Source organism: Perca fluviatilis, chromosome 12 (genome assembly GCF_010015445.1).
Source record: "Perca fluviatilis chromosome 12, GENO_Pfluv_1.0, whole genome shotgun sequence".
Lineage (NCBI taxonomy): Eukaryota > Metazoa > Chordata > Actinopteri > Perciformes > Percidae > Perca > Perca fluviatilis.
This window is the reverse complement of record NC_053123.1, coordinates 16,905,187-16,919,963: the sequence shown is the minus strand read 5'-3', so window position 1 is coordinate 16,919,963 and position 14,777 is coordinate 16,905,187. Positions and strand designations below refer to the sequence as shown.

Sequence of the window (14,777 nt, the reverse complement as noted above, 5' to 3'; positions counted from 1 at the left end):
AATTGAATGCTGAAAATGCCCCTAATGAAGCACAAAGGTTAGGAAGCAAAATCCATTTTCTGTTGCCAAAGGCCATTATCTGTAATGCATTTAGCTTATGCATGACAATGTCAGGAGTCAAAGACATAATAAAGAGCCAAACACGTTTTATGATACAGAAAATGCTGTCGTCAATGGAATAATCCTTCATGTACAAACAGTTATTGCAGTAAAAAGAAAAAAAAAAAAAAAAAAAAAAAGATATACATGAACTTCAAATTAGCAGGTTTGGTTTTATAGTAGGGCTATGTTTACGCAAAAGCCTATCGGAGATGCAGGTTGGCATGTACGACACAGGCAACCAGAAGAACTTAGCGTCCCATCCGGCAGAGTAGCGTGTACGAGGATGAACGGCAGAGATGGCGTGCTCCATGCAGCTGACCACCTTCATCAGGTTGCTGTCCGTCAACATCCTGAACCGTTGAGTCAACATTTCAATAGCTGAAAGAGAAGCATTTCACCCATGGTTTATATACAGGGCAACACTATTTTACAGGTTTTTCCATTTCTAATTAGTTCCTAATGATTTCTGAGGAGGCTTATTGGGAAGAGCTGTACAATTTGGCATGAATTATAAGTAAATACATTCAAGGTTCAGTTGGTAAAATACAACATAATGAATCACAATGAAACACTAAGCTAAGTCAGTACACAGAAGACCAGCTGAAGTGGCAAATATGCTTATTTGTCTACAGATAAGCACACAATTTAACATATGAAGAACACTATCCAAATTACACAGTTCCTTCCAGGAAACCTACAACATATGACATGTTAATTATGAGTAAATAAGGGAACCACAGCATAAAGCATAACATAATTGATATAATCAAGAGAACTCATCAAATGTTTGAAAATATAATTTTGAAAATCCTGAACCTATTCAAGTTTATCTATACAGAAGATAATCACAAATTATTATAAAATACTACAGAGTTGCTTAAATTTAGTGAATAATTCATCATAGAAGAGAATGTGCATCTTTTTACTGTGCCACCAGTGGGTGCCAGACTTACAAAGATGAAAAAGAGCAAGAAAATCAGTACTTCAGGTTTATTTCTAACAGCTCAAAAGCATCCTTAAGATCAGACCATTTTTCTCCGTGACAAAAACAAGAGAGGTAGTCCTCACACTGAAAATAAAAACACAAAATCTAACTTCTGTATTGTGTTGATATTTATAGTGGGGCAGTTGGGTTGAAATATTCATTACAATTGTGCATCTAGTGACACATTTAGCACAGGTAGGTTTATACGTTATGAAAACTGAATGACTCTTGATAAAAAGGCTTGTTCAAGCTCATTAAATCAGATGTCCGAAGGCTACAGACTACTTTTTTAAAAAGCTTTTAATCTGAGGAAAATGCAAAAAAATAAATAAATAAAGGAGCGGTGTCACTTTTCATTGGCATTAGGCTACAGCTGACCGAGATATCGCTGGATAAAGTTCAGGGTCACCAGTAACCTGTAGTCACAGGTCGCATGAGAACTTTTAAATTTGGGTAAGCACTTTGGGTTCATTTGAGGTTTTATTTTGACAATAGCCTTCAAATCTGAGCAAGGGAGCTGATATTTGTCTGGTCTCTAACCTGTGACCAAGCCGACTTGGTTGAACCTATAAAAGGAAACTAAAAATCAATCTCCTGACGGAAGAGCTCACGGTGCCACTGAGACCCACAAGATAATCAACCATGGCAAGGCGCCAACTCCAAAAGGATTAGATTATTTATCTTACACCATTTACTTTTATATGCAATAGCACCTTTCTATATGTAGCCCTATATTATTTATTCACACAGACACACACGGGCAAAGTTGACCTAAAGTAATCCAATTTAAAAAAACAATAACTAGTAACAAACAAATGCCACACAGACATTGAGCAAGTGATTCCACTTTGCACTTGAAGCGCTTACCGCAACCCTTGATGCACTTTCTACAAGTCATTACCATCTTTTGTAAAAAAAAAAATAAATAGTACCTTTTACTTGCGATCAAACATATGCAACAGAACTCGTTATTTCACATGTTAACAGAATCTGCTTTGTTAATGTTTGTTTAAGTCGACAAAACCATCTCCTTTTTTGTGAATTGTTCTGTGATGTGTTGAGCTGCTAAAGCAATACAAAAAAGTTATAACATAAAAGGCTGAGTAACTCACAGTCATTTAAAAAAGCAGGTCCATAGTCGTCCTTCACGTCCTGAGGTAATCTGTCCCAGAGCTTCCTCAGGTTATTTTGCATTCCCACTACGTCAGTCACATTAGTTTTGAAGAAGCCTGGCTCAATGCACGCAACCTTGATACCAAATGGTGCCATGTTTAAACTGAAAGATAAATTAGGTTTGCCGTTAGTCAAGAAGACACTTGTGAGAATAACAATGTGTGTACAGCATGATAAAGGTTACATCTCCTCTAACCGCAGACTGTCGTTGAAGGACTCCACTCCGTACTTGGACACGCAGTACGGTCCGCCGAACGGGGTGACTCGCCCAAACACACTGGCGACGTTCACCACTCTGCCTCTGGCCTTCTTGATGAGAGGGAGGACGCTCAGTGTTACGTCGATTACACCGCACAGATTGACAGCTATCATGTCCTTGTAGTCGTCTATAGTGAGCCAGTCAGTGGGACCAGAAGGCAGAGCGACTCCAGCATTGTTCACCACGGCCCACAGGCCTGAAGCAACACAACAAGATAATAAACACAAGGAGATGAGTACCCACTTGCATGGCACCACCTAGAAATGAAATAACTGCCTAATTCCTAAAACTTGAGTTAAAATACTTTGACACTATGGGAAATACGTTTTTTTTAAATCTCCTTTCTTGCAGAGCATTACATGAGAATTAATACCACTCATGTACGTACAGTAAATATGTAGCTACAGCCAGCAGCCAGTTAGCTTAGCATAAAAATATAAGTGAAACAGCTAGCCTGGCTCTTTCGAAGGATAACACAATCCACTATCTGTTATCATACTATCCAGTTACTAAGCTTTAGGAGGTGCTGGTAGATGGATTGTATCACCTTGAACAGAACCAGGAGAGCTGTTCCCCTTGTTTCCAGTCTTTATGCTAAGCTAATAGCTGCTGGCTGTAGCTTCATGTTGACCGACAGACATGAGAGTGGTATCAATCTTCTCATCTAACTGTCGTCAAGAAAGTGAACAAGTGCATTTCTTAAAACGTTGAACAGTTTCTTTAAAGTTGGAACATTTTCTTTAAGATACATTATCAGCACTGCCCAATTTTAAACATCAACAACATTAATATTGTTGATTCACCTTACACCCTACCAATGCTACAAAATCTGAGATAAACATAATACCCGTCCGTAAGATAAAAGAAACCTCATTGAATGTGACACTATAAAATGAGCACCTCAAAGCCACTCACCCTTCTGTCCAACCACAGTCTTGATGAGAGCTGCCGTTTCGCTGACACTCTTGGAGTCAGTGACATCCAGGTGAAAGGTTGTCAGTCTGTCGGAGGCGTTCTCCTTCAGCTCATCCTCACCCTTCTCAGTGTAACAGCATGCAATTACATTGAAGCCCAGCTTGTCCAGATGTCTCGCGAGGAGATTGCCAAACCCACTGTCACAGCCAGTAATGTAGACATATTTATCTTCCTTGTTGGGCACTCTTCTGCTGTTCTTGTACCAGCGATAGGCGAACCAGGGAGCCACCAGTCCAAGGATATACAGGTACATTTTTTCTAAAGAAAAAGACAGTTTAATAAAAAAAAGAAATAAAAAAAACTCATTCATAATGTTATACTGGCTACAAATGAAATAAATCAAAACACTGACATGTCACAATTTGAAATAATTGTGATAAATGGATACTCCTTTCTGTATTTTTTTTATATGGAGCTCAGTTGCACCTGCATTTTAGCATACACTTGACAAAACCATCTCCTGACAAGGTCCATTTAGCTGCTTTTCTGGAGCTTTCAATAGTCAAACAATCTTCCTCAGCCGATGGAGTTTGCCTAATCGATCATTACAGAATCTGAGATTTGAATCTTAAACTTTAAAACAGGGGTCGGCAACCTTAACCAATGGCACGGTGGCAATATGTGTGCAAGAGAGTTATGTGTTGAAATCATGGTTGAAATGCTGAAGCACTCTCATCCACATGCCAAATTACAACGTTCACAGTTGCGCAACCTGTTATTTACGGTAGTTTGACTTGTATTCCCACCATAGACTGTATAAAAACTATCCCCAATCGCATGCAGCAAAGACCCACCCTACTCTGCCTCTGCTCTGATTGGCTAGTAGGCTAATAGTAACACTGCTGGGTTCAGTAGCGGCAGAGAATAGACCTTTTTCACAGCAGACATTTTTGACTTGTCATAGTAGGAAAAGCACAGCTGAAATAGGCTGGCTTTCATCTGTAGCTCAGATGTTTTGTTTGACGGCTTACCAAACAAAGAGACAATAAAATCAAGAATAAAAAGACATTCCCATGTCAGCCAGAAGTGTTGAACGACGCATCAAAGAAATGGAAGAAAACGTAAGAGCGCAGCAGACAGGTGGTTTGAAATGGTATGCCATGGTATTTAGCATCGCGCTTGATGAGAGTGTGGATGTAAATGACATGGCAAGTCATGGCAAGATAGTGATTTATGACACATGGGCTGCTTTTGTTGGAAAGCTGACAATTTTTTCAAGAGACATTGCCACCTGCACTTTCCGCTACTTCCGACACTTAAGGGAGCTGTTCACGGAGCACAGCATCAGCACTGCTGAAATATGCAAATACATCAGCGGGTTTGAGTCGGGAGATTACAACCCGATTTCGGGAATTTCAGAAGTATGGACCCATGTTCTCATTCTTAAACCCTAAGCTAAACCAGATAGCTTTGATGGACATGAACTGGATTTATCTCTGATGGACTGGCTGGATATAGCCTACAGGACGTGGAAATGCAGCTGATTGAGCTGAAGACTTCAACACTGTGGGTGACAAAGTTTGTAGAGCTACGGAAACAGCTGGAAAAACGCTGCGAGGCATGATCACGGAACTTGCATCTTCACCTGCTGGATATCTGTACCAGAGAAGTTTTGCTGTCTCAGGAACATTGCATTGGCTTTGCTGACAGTCTTCGGGTCAACATATCTCTGCGAGTATATTCTCACATATGAAGAGCGTGCTCAGCCCCTCCTGCAGTCGTTTGACAACTGACCACTCCGAAGCTTGTGTACGTAGGCATCCGTTTAATGTAGCACATATGATTTTACATACAAGGGCTCCGGCACAGTCTCTTTTTTTCCATCTTGTATACCGTTTGTTACACTTAATTCTCCCTTTGTGACATTTGCTGCCATTGCAACCATTTTTGAAATGAGGGAATAGCATTGCAAGCAGTAGCCTATGCGAAATGGGAACTGTGTGTTTTGAGATTTACTGCCATTATAACTGAATGAAGTTTAAGATGATAAAACAAGATTGGTGTAATGTTGGTAAGGTTAATGATTTCAACTCAGATGTGGATGTTTTCATAAGAATGGCAGCCTTGTATCATACTCCAGATATAATTACAATGTCCTGTTTATGGGAAATAAATGTTATCAAATGTTGCAATGGAATAAAATGACAGATTACCTGGATATTAAATATTGATGTGATGTCATAATTAAACTTAATGTTGACATGGCACACTAATAAACTTTATTTTAAAATTTTGAAAAGGGCATTTCATATCAAAAAGGTTGTCGACCCCTGCTTTAAAAGGCATATTATGTAACTTTTCCCTCTTCGGTCCCCCTACAAGTTGTCTCATTGGAACTACAACTTGCGCGGCTGTAGTTCCAATGAGAAAACCTATAGGGGGACTGAAGAGGGAAAAGTTACATAGTATGCCTTTAAAACAACATGGATGAGAAGTCTTCAAAGCAGTCAGATGTAAATGTCAGAAATGTAAATTTCTTCAATTGTATGACAATTTTACATCAGCTGAAAAAGATAGTGTGATATGACCAAAAGCTCCAAAAGAGCTGGCAATATTGCAAAGTCACCTACTGTTTCCGAAGTCAAGAATGAACTTTCAACCTTATTTTATCATATCGTCTGAGGTTTTTTATTTTTGCAGTACCTCCCAATGTAAAGCAAGCACTACATTTGCAACCCTGGACTTTTTCAAACTGTTGACATTTTAAACTTCATATTAACACTAAAATTCGTCTGAGGAAAGTTTAAAAAAGGTCCCATGGCATGAAAATTTCACTTTGAGGTTTTTTAACATTAATATGAGTTCACCCAGCCTGCCTATGGTCCCCCAGTGGCTAGAAATGGCGATAGGTGTAAACCGAGCCCTGGGTATCCTGCTCTCCCTTTGAGAAAATGAAAGCTCAGATGGGCCTTTCTGGAATCTTGCTCCTTATGAGGTCATAAGGAGCAAGGTTACCTCCCCTTTCTCTGCTTTGCCCGTCCAGAGAATGTGGCCCACCCATGAGAGAGAGACATCATGGCTTTCAAAGCAAAGTGGCAGTTGGTCAAGGCCACACCCCCACCCTCCACCTTGCCCCCCTCTCCTCCTCAATTGCTACAGACACAGAAATGGCACATACTGATGCGTAACAGCTGCAGACCAGCTCCGCTGCGTGTCTGCTGCGTGCTCCGCTGTCCGTCAATACCCACTGGGTCCGGATTTGTTGCGGAACGGCTGCGGCCGTGACTGACAGCTGTAGTCACGAGGACCCACAAGTTCTCGCAAATTCAGGTAGAATAGAACCACAAAACCAACAACAGTTTGTTTCCATCCAGAGGAGTAGAGGCGAAACGACTCTGTGCTGTGTTTTCAAGGTGTAGTGCAGGGGAAATATGATCCGCTGTGAGCACAGTGTATTTTATTTTGAAAAGTAACCGGATATTTATTTTGTTTCTGTGTTCGACTTCCTGTCCCGCACCATCTGCCGTGTGCTGAATTGCTGCTGAGCTCTCAGTCGTCCGTCAAAAATAGAAACTCTGCGTATCTGCTGCGGACTGACTGAACTGGGACGGAGTAGGGACGCAGACGTTCCGCAGTCTGTGGAAATACACACACTGACTTTAAAAAGGTCACTTTATGAGGTTTTTTAACATTAATATGAGTTCCCTCAGCCTGACTATGGTCCCCAATTGGCTTGAAATGGTGATGGGTGTAAACCGAGCCCTGGGTATCCTACTCTGCCTTTGAGAAAATGAAAGCTCAGATGAGCCGTTCTGGAATCTTGCTTGTTATGAGGTCATAAGGAGCAAGGTTACCTCCCCTTTCTCTGCTTTGCCCGCCCAGAGAATTTGGCCAACCCATGAGAGAGAGAGAGAGAGAGAGAGAGACATCATGGCTTTCAAACGAGAAAAGTGGCAGTTGGTCAAGGCCACACCCCCACCCTCCACCTTGCCCCACCCTCCCTCCTCCTCAATAGCTAGAGACACAAAAATGGCACATCCTAAGGACAGCTCATTGTGGGACTGGCTCTAGTGGCTGTAATTCTGCACCAAGGCTGGATTTCGGGAAAGAGACTTCAGATATAGTATTAGGGGACCACTAAGGTCTATATAAAAGCATCCAAACAGCACCATGTCATGGGACCTTTAATGGAAACCTAATGACTCCGTTGACGTTCCGGAGACGTTCCGCAGACATTCCGCATCCAGTGGAAATTGCCAGTAAGGAAAGCTCATTGTGGGACTGGCTCTAGCGGCTGTAATTCTGCACCAAGGCTGAATTTCGGTAAAGAGACTTCAGATACAGTATTAGGGGACCACTAAGGTCTATATAAAAGCATTCAAAGAGCACCATGTCATGGGACCTTTAAACATGAAACTGAGATGTGGCAAAACCTGTATCTTTCTGTGGGTGGAGGACACGCCTTCAGGTATGACTATAGCTATGTGCGTTATTCAACATGGAGGCACATTTTTGTGTGATGATGAGTCCTTTGTCTGCACTGCACTTTATCAATGGGATACTTTACAAGCCTAACAATGTATCTAGTTTTATTTTTTATAATGACGCAGTAAGCTTAAGAAATTGTGGCAATTACATTTTCCCAGGGCCCAGGCTGACATCTTCAAATTGCTTCTTTTCAGTCCAAAACATAAATTTCTCTATCAAAGAAGAAAACCAGATATTTACATCCTCAATATGACTCAACAAATCTTAAAGGATTAATCTATAATTAAAATGGTTGCCGAGTAATTTACTCTAAAGCTCTAAAATAATAAACACATACAGGCCGAAGTTAATGAATGTAAAAGGCAGTGGAAATACTCAGTAGCCAGTTCAACGGAGACTGAATATTGAATATAATCTACTGACATGAGGGCTGCAATTAACTGGTCGATTAATCTGTCAATTATTTCCTCAATTAAATGGAGAATTTGATGCATAAAATGTCACAAACAGTAAAACAATTCCACTTAAAATTTATTTTTTTTCCCCCAACCGACAGTCCAAAACTCAGAGATCTTCAGTTTACTATCATATAATACAAAGAGAAGCAGCGAATCCTCACGGTTTATGAGCTGGAACATGTGAAGTTTGGTAGCATATTTTTGCCTGAAAAATGACCAAAAACGCTAAATCGATTAGCAAAATTGAAAAGCGAAAAGTGAAAAAGCTAGAGGATAACATTTCACCATGTGGAGTGAGATTCAGAGGACTGGTTCTAGTTTCAGGTTTAACTAGATGAACATCTCTTACAGGTTTTCTCAGTCGCTTTGGTACATTTCTCAGATCACAATTAACACTCTCAAAACTGCTTGTTCAACCTTCACATGATCTAGTCACTTGTGCACAAGATAAAAGCAATTTATCATTGTTTTGGTCAAATTGCAATTGCTTTTGTACATACATGCTATTGATTATGTACAGCGGTCTGCTGATTTTACATGATCAATTGCTCATGTCATGTTGCTCATAATATAATAGACTGGATGTCTGTTGAATTGTCTTACCTCCCCAACATCACAGGCATAAATTCAGTGAATAGGTCTTTAAATGCAAAATCGTTCAACTCATTTTCATAGTCGGTCAAGCAAGTTTTCCATACAAGACATTCCAATTGTTCTTACAGATTGTTGTTGTGAATTTGTCCAATATTGGTAAATTGCTGTCAGGTGAATCTTGACTTCCATTAATGAAGGGGATTGTGTGAAACACTAGATCAACCAATGCTCAACCAGATCATCCTCTATGTTAAATAGCTTGGAGGTGCACCAAATGAACCTTCAATTGACAAGCATTATCCAAACAGAGCACAACACGTAGTTTTGTGTTTTTCTTTCTGAATCGCAATGACACTGTAAATTTATTGATAAACCAAACATAAAAGCATAAATGTGAATCCTGTCCAATCTCAATCCTAATCTCACATAAAGGAATGTGTGATTATCTACTGTTGAAATGTATGAACTCCATACAGAAAAGGTTTTGACAAAACAGCATCTTCTTTGTGAACAATGACACAAGGACTTGACATTCTGATGGCACCGACGTGTTTATCGACATAAAGATTTACTTTTGAGGAGTGGACTAGAGATGTTGAGCAAATTATACAGGCTTTTGCAGGTCATCCATTGTGTGGTGCTGTTTGTAATCATTGTTTTGAGAAATCGACTTACATGGTTTGCAAATGTTAAGAATGATTCGAGAAATTTACCAAAGCGACTGAGAAAGAGTGAAAAGGAAAAAATAAAAAATAATAATAAAACTTACGTGCGGAGAGTGAATACATTAAGTGTCGCATGGCAGGACAACAGGACGTGAATCTTCAGGAGAGACACAGATAGTGAAGATTTCTTTTACTACTTCATTTATTTGAAGGTAACTTCCGGGGAACTCAGGTATCCTCATAGACAGTATATCCTCCGCGCATCTAGCTTTCCCTAGAGACGGCATGACCCGCCCTAATCTGCCTCTGATTGGCTAGTACGTTGCCTTCGTAGCCAATTAGAGGCAGTGTAAGGCAGAGAGGGCGGGTCATGCCTTCGCCATCGTAGGAAACGCAAATTCGCCTCGTCCGCCCACTTTTCACGAAAATTACGTGTGAAAATCGCCATCTGCTGGAGACTATATGATCATATCAGATAGATAGATAGATAGATAGATAGATAGATAGATAGATAGAGCATACATTTTCCATATTTCCATGCAATATTATGTTAGTGTTTTGCTCAATATATTACCTAATAATCCTCATTTAACCCTCCTGTTATCCTTGGGGTCAATTTGACCCCAATCAATGTTTAAGGTCTTTAAAAGACATATAAGACATTCAATGTTGTGTCATATATTTTGTGACAAACTCGCATTGATACACAATGTATCATGGTCAATTTTACCCCAGTCAATGTGGTCCCAGGGGAGGGACAAACATAAACGTTTGTAGCCTACTGCAGCCTTTTCAAACTATACGCTGAACTTGGCTCCACATTCGCTCCGGTTCTCTTTAAGTTTCGATTCCACCTTAAAAAATGCCTGTTTCAGCCATTGGGTGGCAGTGTTTATCTCAAAATTGTACATATAGCCTACATAACAATAGATGCTGACTTTGCACTGCCCCCTAACGGCCAAATATGCTTGTCCGTTGAATTTCTCACCTGATTCACATACTATAGATTATAATGTTTCCAATGATGCCCCATATGTCCATATTTACTGTAGAATTACGGAGAAAATCGAGTTCAAAAATACATATTTTGACGTTGCTATTGTAACAGATGCTGACTTTGCACTGCCCCCTAACGGCCAAATATGCTTGTCCGTTGAATTTCTCACCTGATTCACATACTATAGATTATAATGTTTCCAATGATGCCCCATATGTCCATATTTACTGTAGAATTATGGAGAAAATCGAGTTCGAAAATACATATTTTGACGTTGATATTGTCAAATGATATTGACTTCGCAGTTTGAAGTGTGGTCCTTGGAAAAGCTCCCAGGATAATGTTTTGAGGTCACTCAACATGGGGAACGCTCTCTTCAGAATTGGGGAGTTTAGAACTGGGAGCCTTCCCACGTCCCAGCCACATGAACACGCTAATATTCATACAGCGTAACTGGTAATAACCAATTATTAAAAATATGTATTAAAAATTAAAATATGTATTTTTGACCTTGATTTTCTCCATAATTCTACAGTAAATATGGACATATGGGGCATCATTGGAAACATTATAATCGATAGTATATGAATCAGGTGAGAAATTCAACGGACAAGCATATTTGGCCGTTAGGGGGCAGTGCAAAGTCAGCATCTGTTGCAATAGCAACGTCAAAATATGTATTTTTGAACTCGATTCTCTCCGTAATTCTACAGTAAATATGGACATATGGGGCATAATTGGAAACATTATAATCTATAGTATGTGAATCAGGTGAGAAATTCAACGGACAAGCATATTTGGCCGTTAGGGGGCAGTGCAAAGTCAGCATCTGTTGCAATAGCAACGTCAAAATATGTATTTTTGAACTCGATTCTCTCCGTAATTCTACAGTAAATATTGACATATGGGGCATAATTGGAAACATTATAATCTATAGTATGTGAATCAGGTGAGAAATTCAACGGACAAGCATATTTGGCCGTTAGGGGGCAGTGCAAAGTCAGCATCTGTTGCAATAGCAACGTCAAAATATGTATTTTTGAACTCGATTTTCTCCGTAATTCTACAGTAAATATGGATATATGGGGCATCATTGGAAACATTATGATCGATAGTATATGAATCAGGTGAGAAATTCAACGGACAAGCATATTTGGCAGTTAGGGGGCAGTGCAAAGTCAGCATCTGTTGTTATGTAGGCTATATGTACAATTTTGAGATAAACACTGCCACCCAATGGCTGAAACAGGCATTTTTAAGGTGGAATCGAAACTTAAAGAGAACCGGAGCGAATGTGGAGCGAATGTGGAGCGAATGTGGAGCCAAGTTCAGCGTCGTCTATTTCTCTTGGTGCTCTGTGGACTCTCTCTTGTCACTCTCCATTGAAAATTACCTCTAAGCAAAGTTTTTTTTTTTTTGCCAATGAGCTTTTGTCACAGCTCTTTGACAGGGAAAGTGACATAGAGGAGAACATGTCTGAGAGTAAGTAATGTTAAGGAGCATCATGATTATGAGCCAACCTCTTCTGATGAGAATGAGACTATTGGGGTTGACCCTACTGTCGTCTATCAACCACCTTCAGATTCTTTTCTCTCTTAGCCTCCAGTGGACACGTTACCCTTCCAAAAATGGAAAGCTATCATGGTCCCTCTCCCTACTTGAACTGTATTGGAACAGTTGGAAAGACCCACTTGCAAGCCTACAGTGGGTTGCACATTTTGTCAGTGTCCAAGTCAAAAGGTTAAGCAACAGCAAGGGCAATATAAGACATTCAATGTTTTCTCCTGTGTCATACACTTTGTGACAATGTCGCAGCGATACACAATGTATGGGAGAAGTAGGTACAGCAATTACTCTCTCTGTGAGTTAAGGTTAGGCTCCCATTGTCTCTCATCATATGTTTTTTTTACAACAACAAAGTTCAACTACCTCGTTAAACGTTCTTTAAATTACATATACTCTTTCTCCCTCATTAAATCAAAAAATTAATACAATCATACTCAGGCACTATATTACAGCAAGTGGCACATTAAAAAAAAATCTTTGACACTAATGTCTCTCGGAGTACCCTTTAATGCTGTATGATAACCTTTTATCAACAGAAAGGGTCAAACACAGAGTTAAAAAGTAAACTGAAACACCAAATGCCTAGAAAGGCAGTCCTTTATGCTACACACCCATCAGGCTTCATAAAGTATCTATCTATCTATCTATCTATCTATCTATCTATCTATCTATCTATCTATCTATCTATCTATCTATCTATCTATCTATCTATCTATCTATCTATCTATCTATCTAAATTACATCATGTTTCCAGTCTTTGTACTTAGCAAAGCTAATTATCAACTGACTTACTCTTTGCAAGATGACAAAATAGTGTACTACCCAAATTAACAAACTTCTTTAATGCAACATACCTAAACTAAGTACACTCATATAATAGTGTAAATTATTTAATATACTATACCAATGTTGGCCAACTACTGTACATTTGCATACAGTTGTTAGTGCAGGCTTCTCCATGACAGACAACTGTCAGCTCTGTATGAGAAAATCAGAAAGTCTGTTTAAATCACAGTGTGCCTTTGAGTCCCCGCCTTCCTGTATTATTATCAATCACCTGTGTTTTGAATAATAACCGGTTGTAAAGAAGGAGCCAATTCCAAACGCAGGCCCTCTACTTCTTGTCCTAGCGGGCATTAACCCAGCTAACATCCGCTTGATTAAAGTTTTTCTCAGTCGCTTTGGTACATTTCTCAGATCAGAATTGAAATTTTCAAAACTACCTGTTCAATCTTCACATCATTGTGTCACATTTGTGTCACAAGTTGCAAATGCTTTGGTACATCAATGCAAATGATTATGTACAATTCTCTGCTGTTTCCTACATTATACCTTTGTCTCTGTTGAATAGTCTCACCCCCCCACAACATTTAGGCATTAGTTCATAGCATAAGTCTTTACATGCAAAATGGTTGAACAAGTTGTCATATGTCAAGCATATTTCTATACATTTCCATTAGATTTTTTTTTTTAAATCTGTCCTGAATTGGTAAATTGCTTCCAGCTAAATCTTGACTTTCTCTAACGAAGGTACATCTCATGAACCATCAACTGGCAAGTAGATATATAGCCGGAATACAACACAATATTACAATGTCTGACAATGGAAGGACAAGGAATTGGACGGGGTCAACAGCCAGAGAAAAGAAGGAAGACTGCACTGTAATTTATTTGGCACTGCATGTACATTTGTCCCTAAGGAGATTGTCCTATGTTCACTTTTTTCTTTTCTTTGTGCTATGCAGTGCTGTCTTTTTTCTTTCTGTATCGCAATGACATGGTCTGTCAACAAATTACAGTACAAACAGTAAAAGTGTACATGTGAATCTTGTCCAATCTCTTGCAATCAAACTCCCACATACACTAAGGTGTAACCTACAATTTACAATAATTGTCATCAAAACTTTAGCCATAGTTTACATCAGAAGATACATACATATATCATGCTATATGTACTAATAGCGTACTTAACTGTGAAATAAGTAAACTCCACACTGCAGTTAGAAAGTTATGGAACAAAACAAATGGATGACATTTTAATGACAAACAAAATGTATTAGCCTACAGTATGTTTAGAAATTGTTGACATTAATGATTAACCCCTTAAACTTGTGTTACCAAAGATTTGAAAATGTGCTGGGGTATTTCTTTCCATTCACACAGTTTGGTTATTTAGCCTTGTGAAAATTAAGTAATTAATTCAAGTTTCATTCTGATGAATTCTAATGAAAGGTAGGTACCAACATTTCCTTATTTATGACATTTTATTTGGATTATGTGTGTATTAAGACAGCACCTGACAATAACTAATGGCCTTACGTTCATTGAACCCATTTTACAATCACTTTTGATAACAAGTAAACTTGTTATCACTTATGATAACAAGTAAATCTTTGTTTTCAAAGATACAGTGGTATTACCATAGAAGGTATAACTAATAGTAGTCAATGAACATTAACTCGGTTCAGTGATTGAGTGAAGGGTCATAATGTTGACACAACTCTTATCAGTCTAATGGAGGTGTAGATAATGGGAAAGGAGAATCATAGGTTACCTGAAAATAAGACTAGATTCT

The 14,777-nt window shown here is 39.1% G+C and overlaps 1 protein-coding gene across 2 annotated transcripts; it reads right to left on the bottom strand.

Annotated features, from left to right (window-relative positions):
* Positions 1 to 130: 130 nt before the first annotated feature.
* On the bottom strand, positions 131 to 9,891 carry LOC120570362 (retinol dehydrogenase 7-like). 2 transcript variants are annotated; one of them, XM_039818670.1, is made up of 5 exons: positions 9,744 to 9,891; positions 3,435 to 3,752; positions 2,457 to 2,715; positions 2,200 to 2,363; positions 131 to 480 (listed from the first exon to the last, which is right to left on the bottom strand). In XM_039818670.1, exons 1-5 carry the CDS (start codon positions 9,772 to 9,774, stop codon positions 254 to 256), a joined length of 999 nt encoding a protein of 332 aa, XP_039674604.1. In that variant the 5' UTR covers positions 9,775 to 9,891; the 3' UTR covers positions 131 to 253. The 2 variants fall into 2 exon arrangements, with proteins under 2 accessions (XP_039674604.1, XP_039674605.1); XM_039818671.1 differs by lacking the exon at positions 9,744 to 9,891 and adding an exon at positions 8,984 to 9,102.
* Positions 9,892 to 14,777: the final 4,886 nt, after the last annotated feature.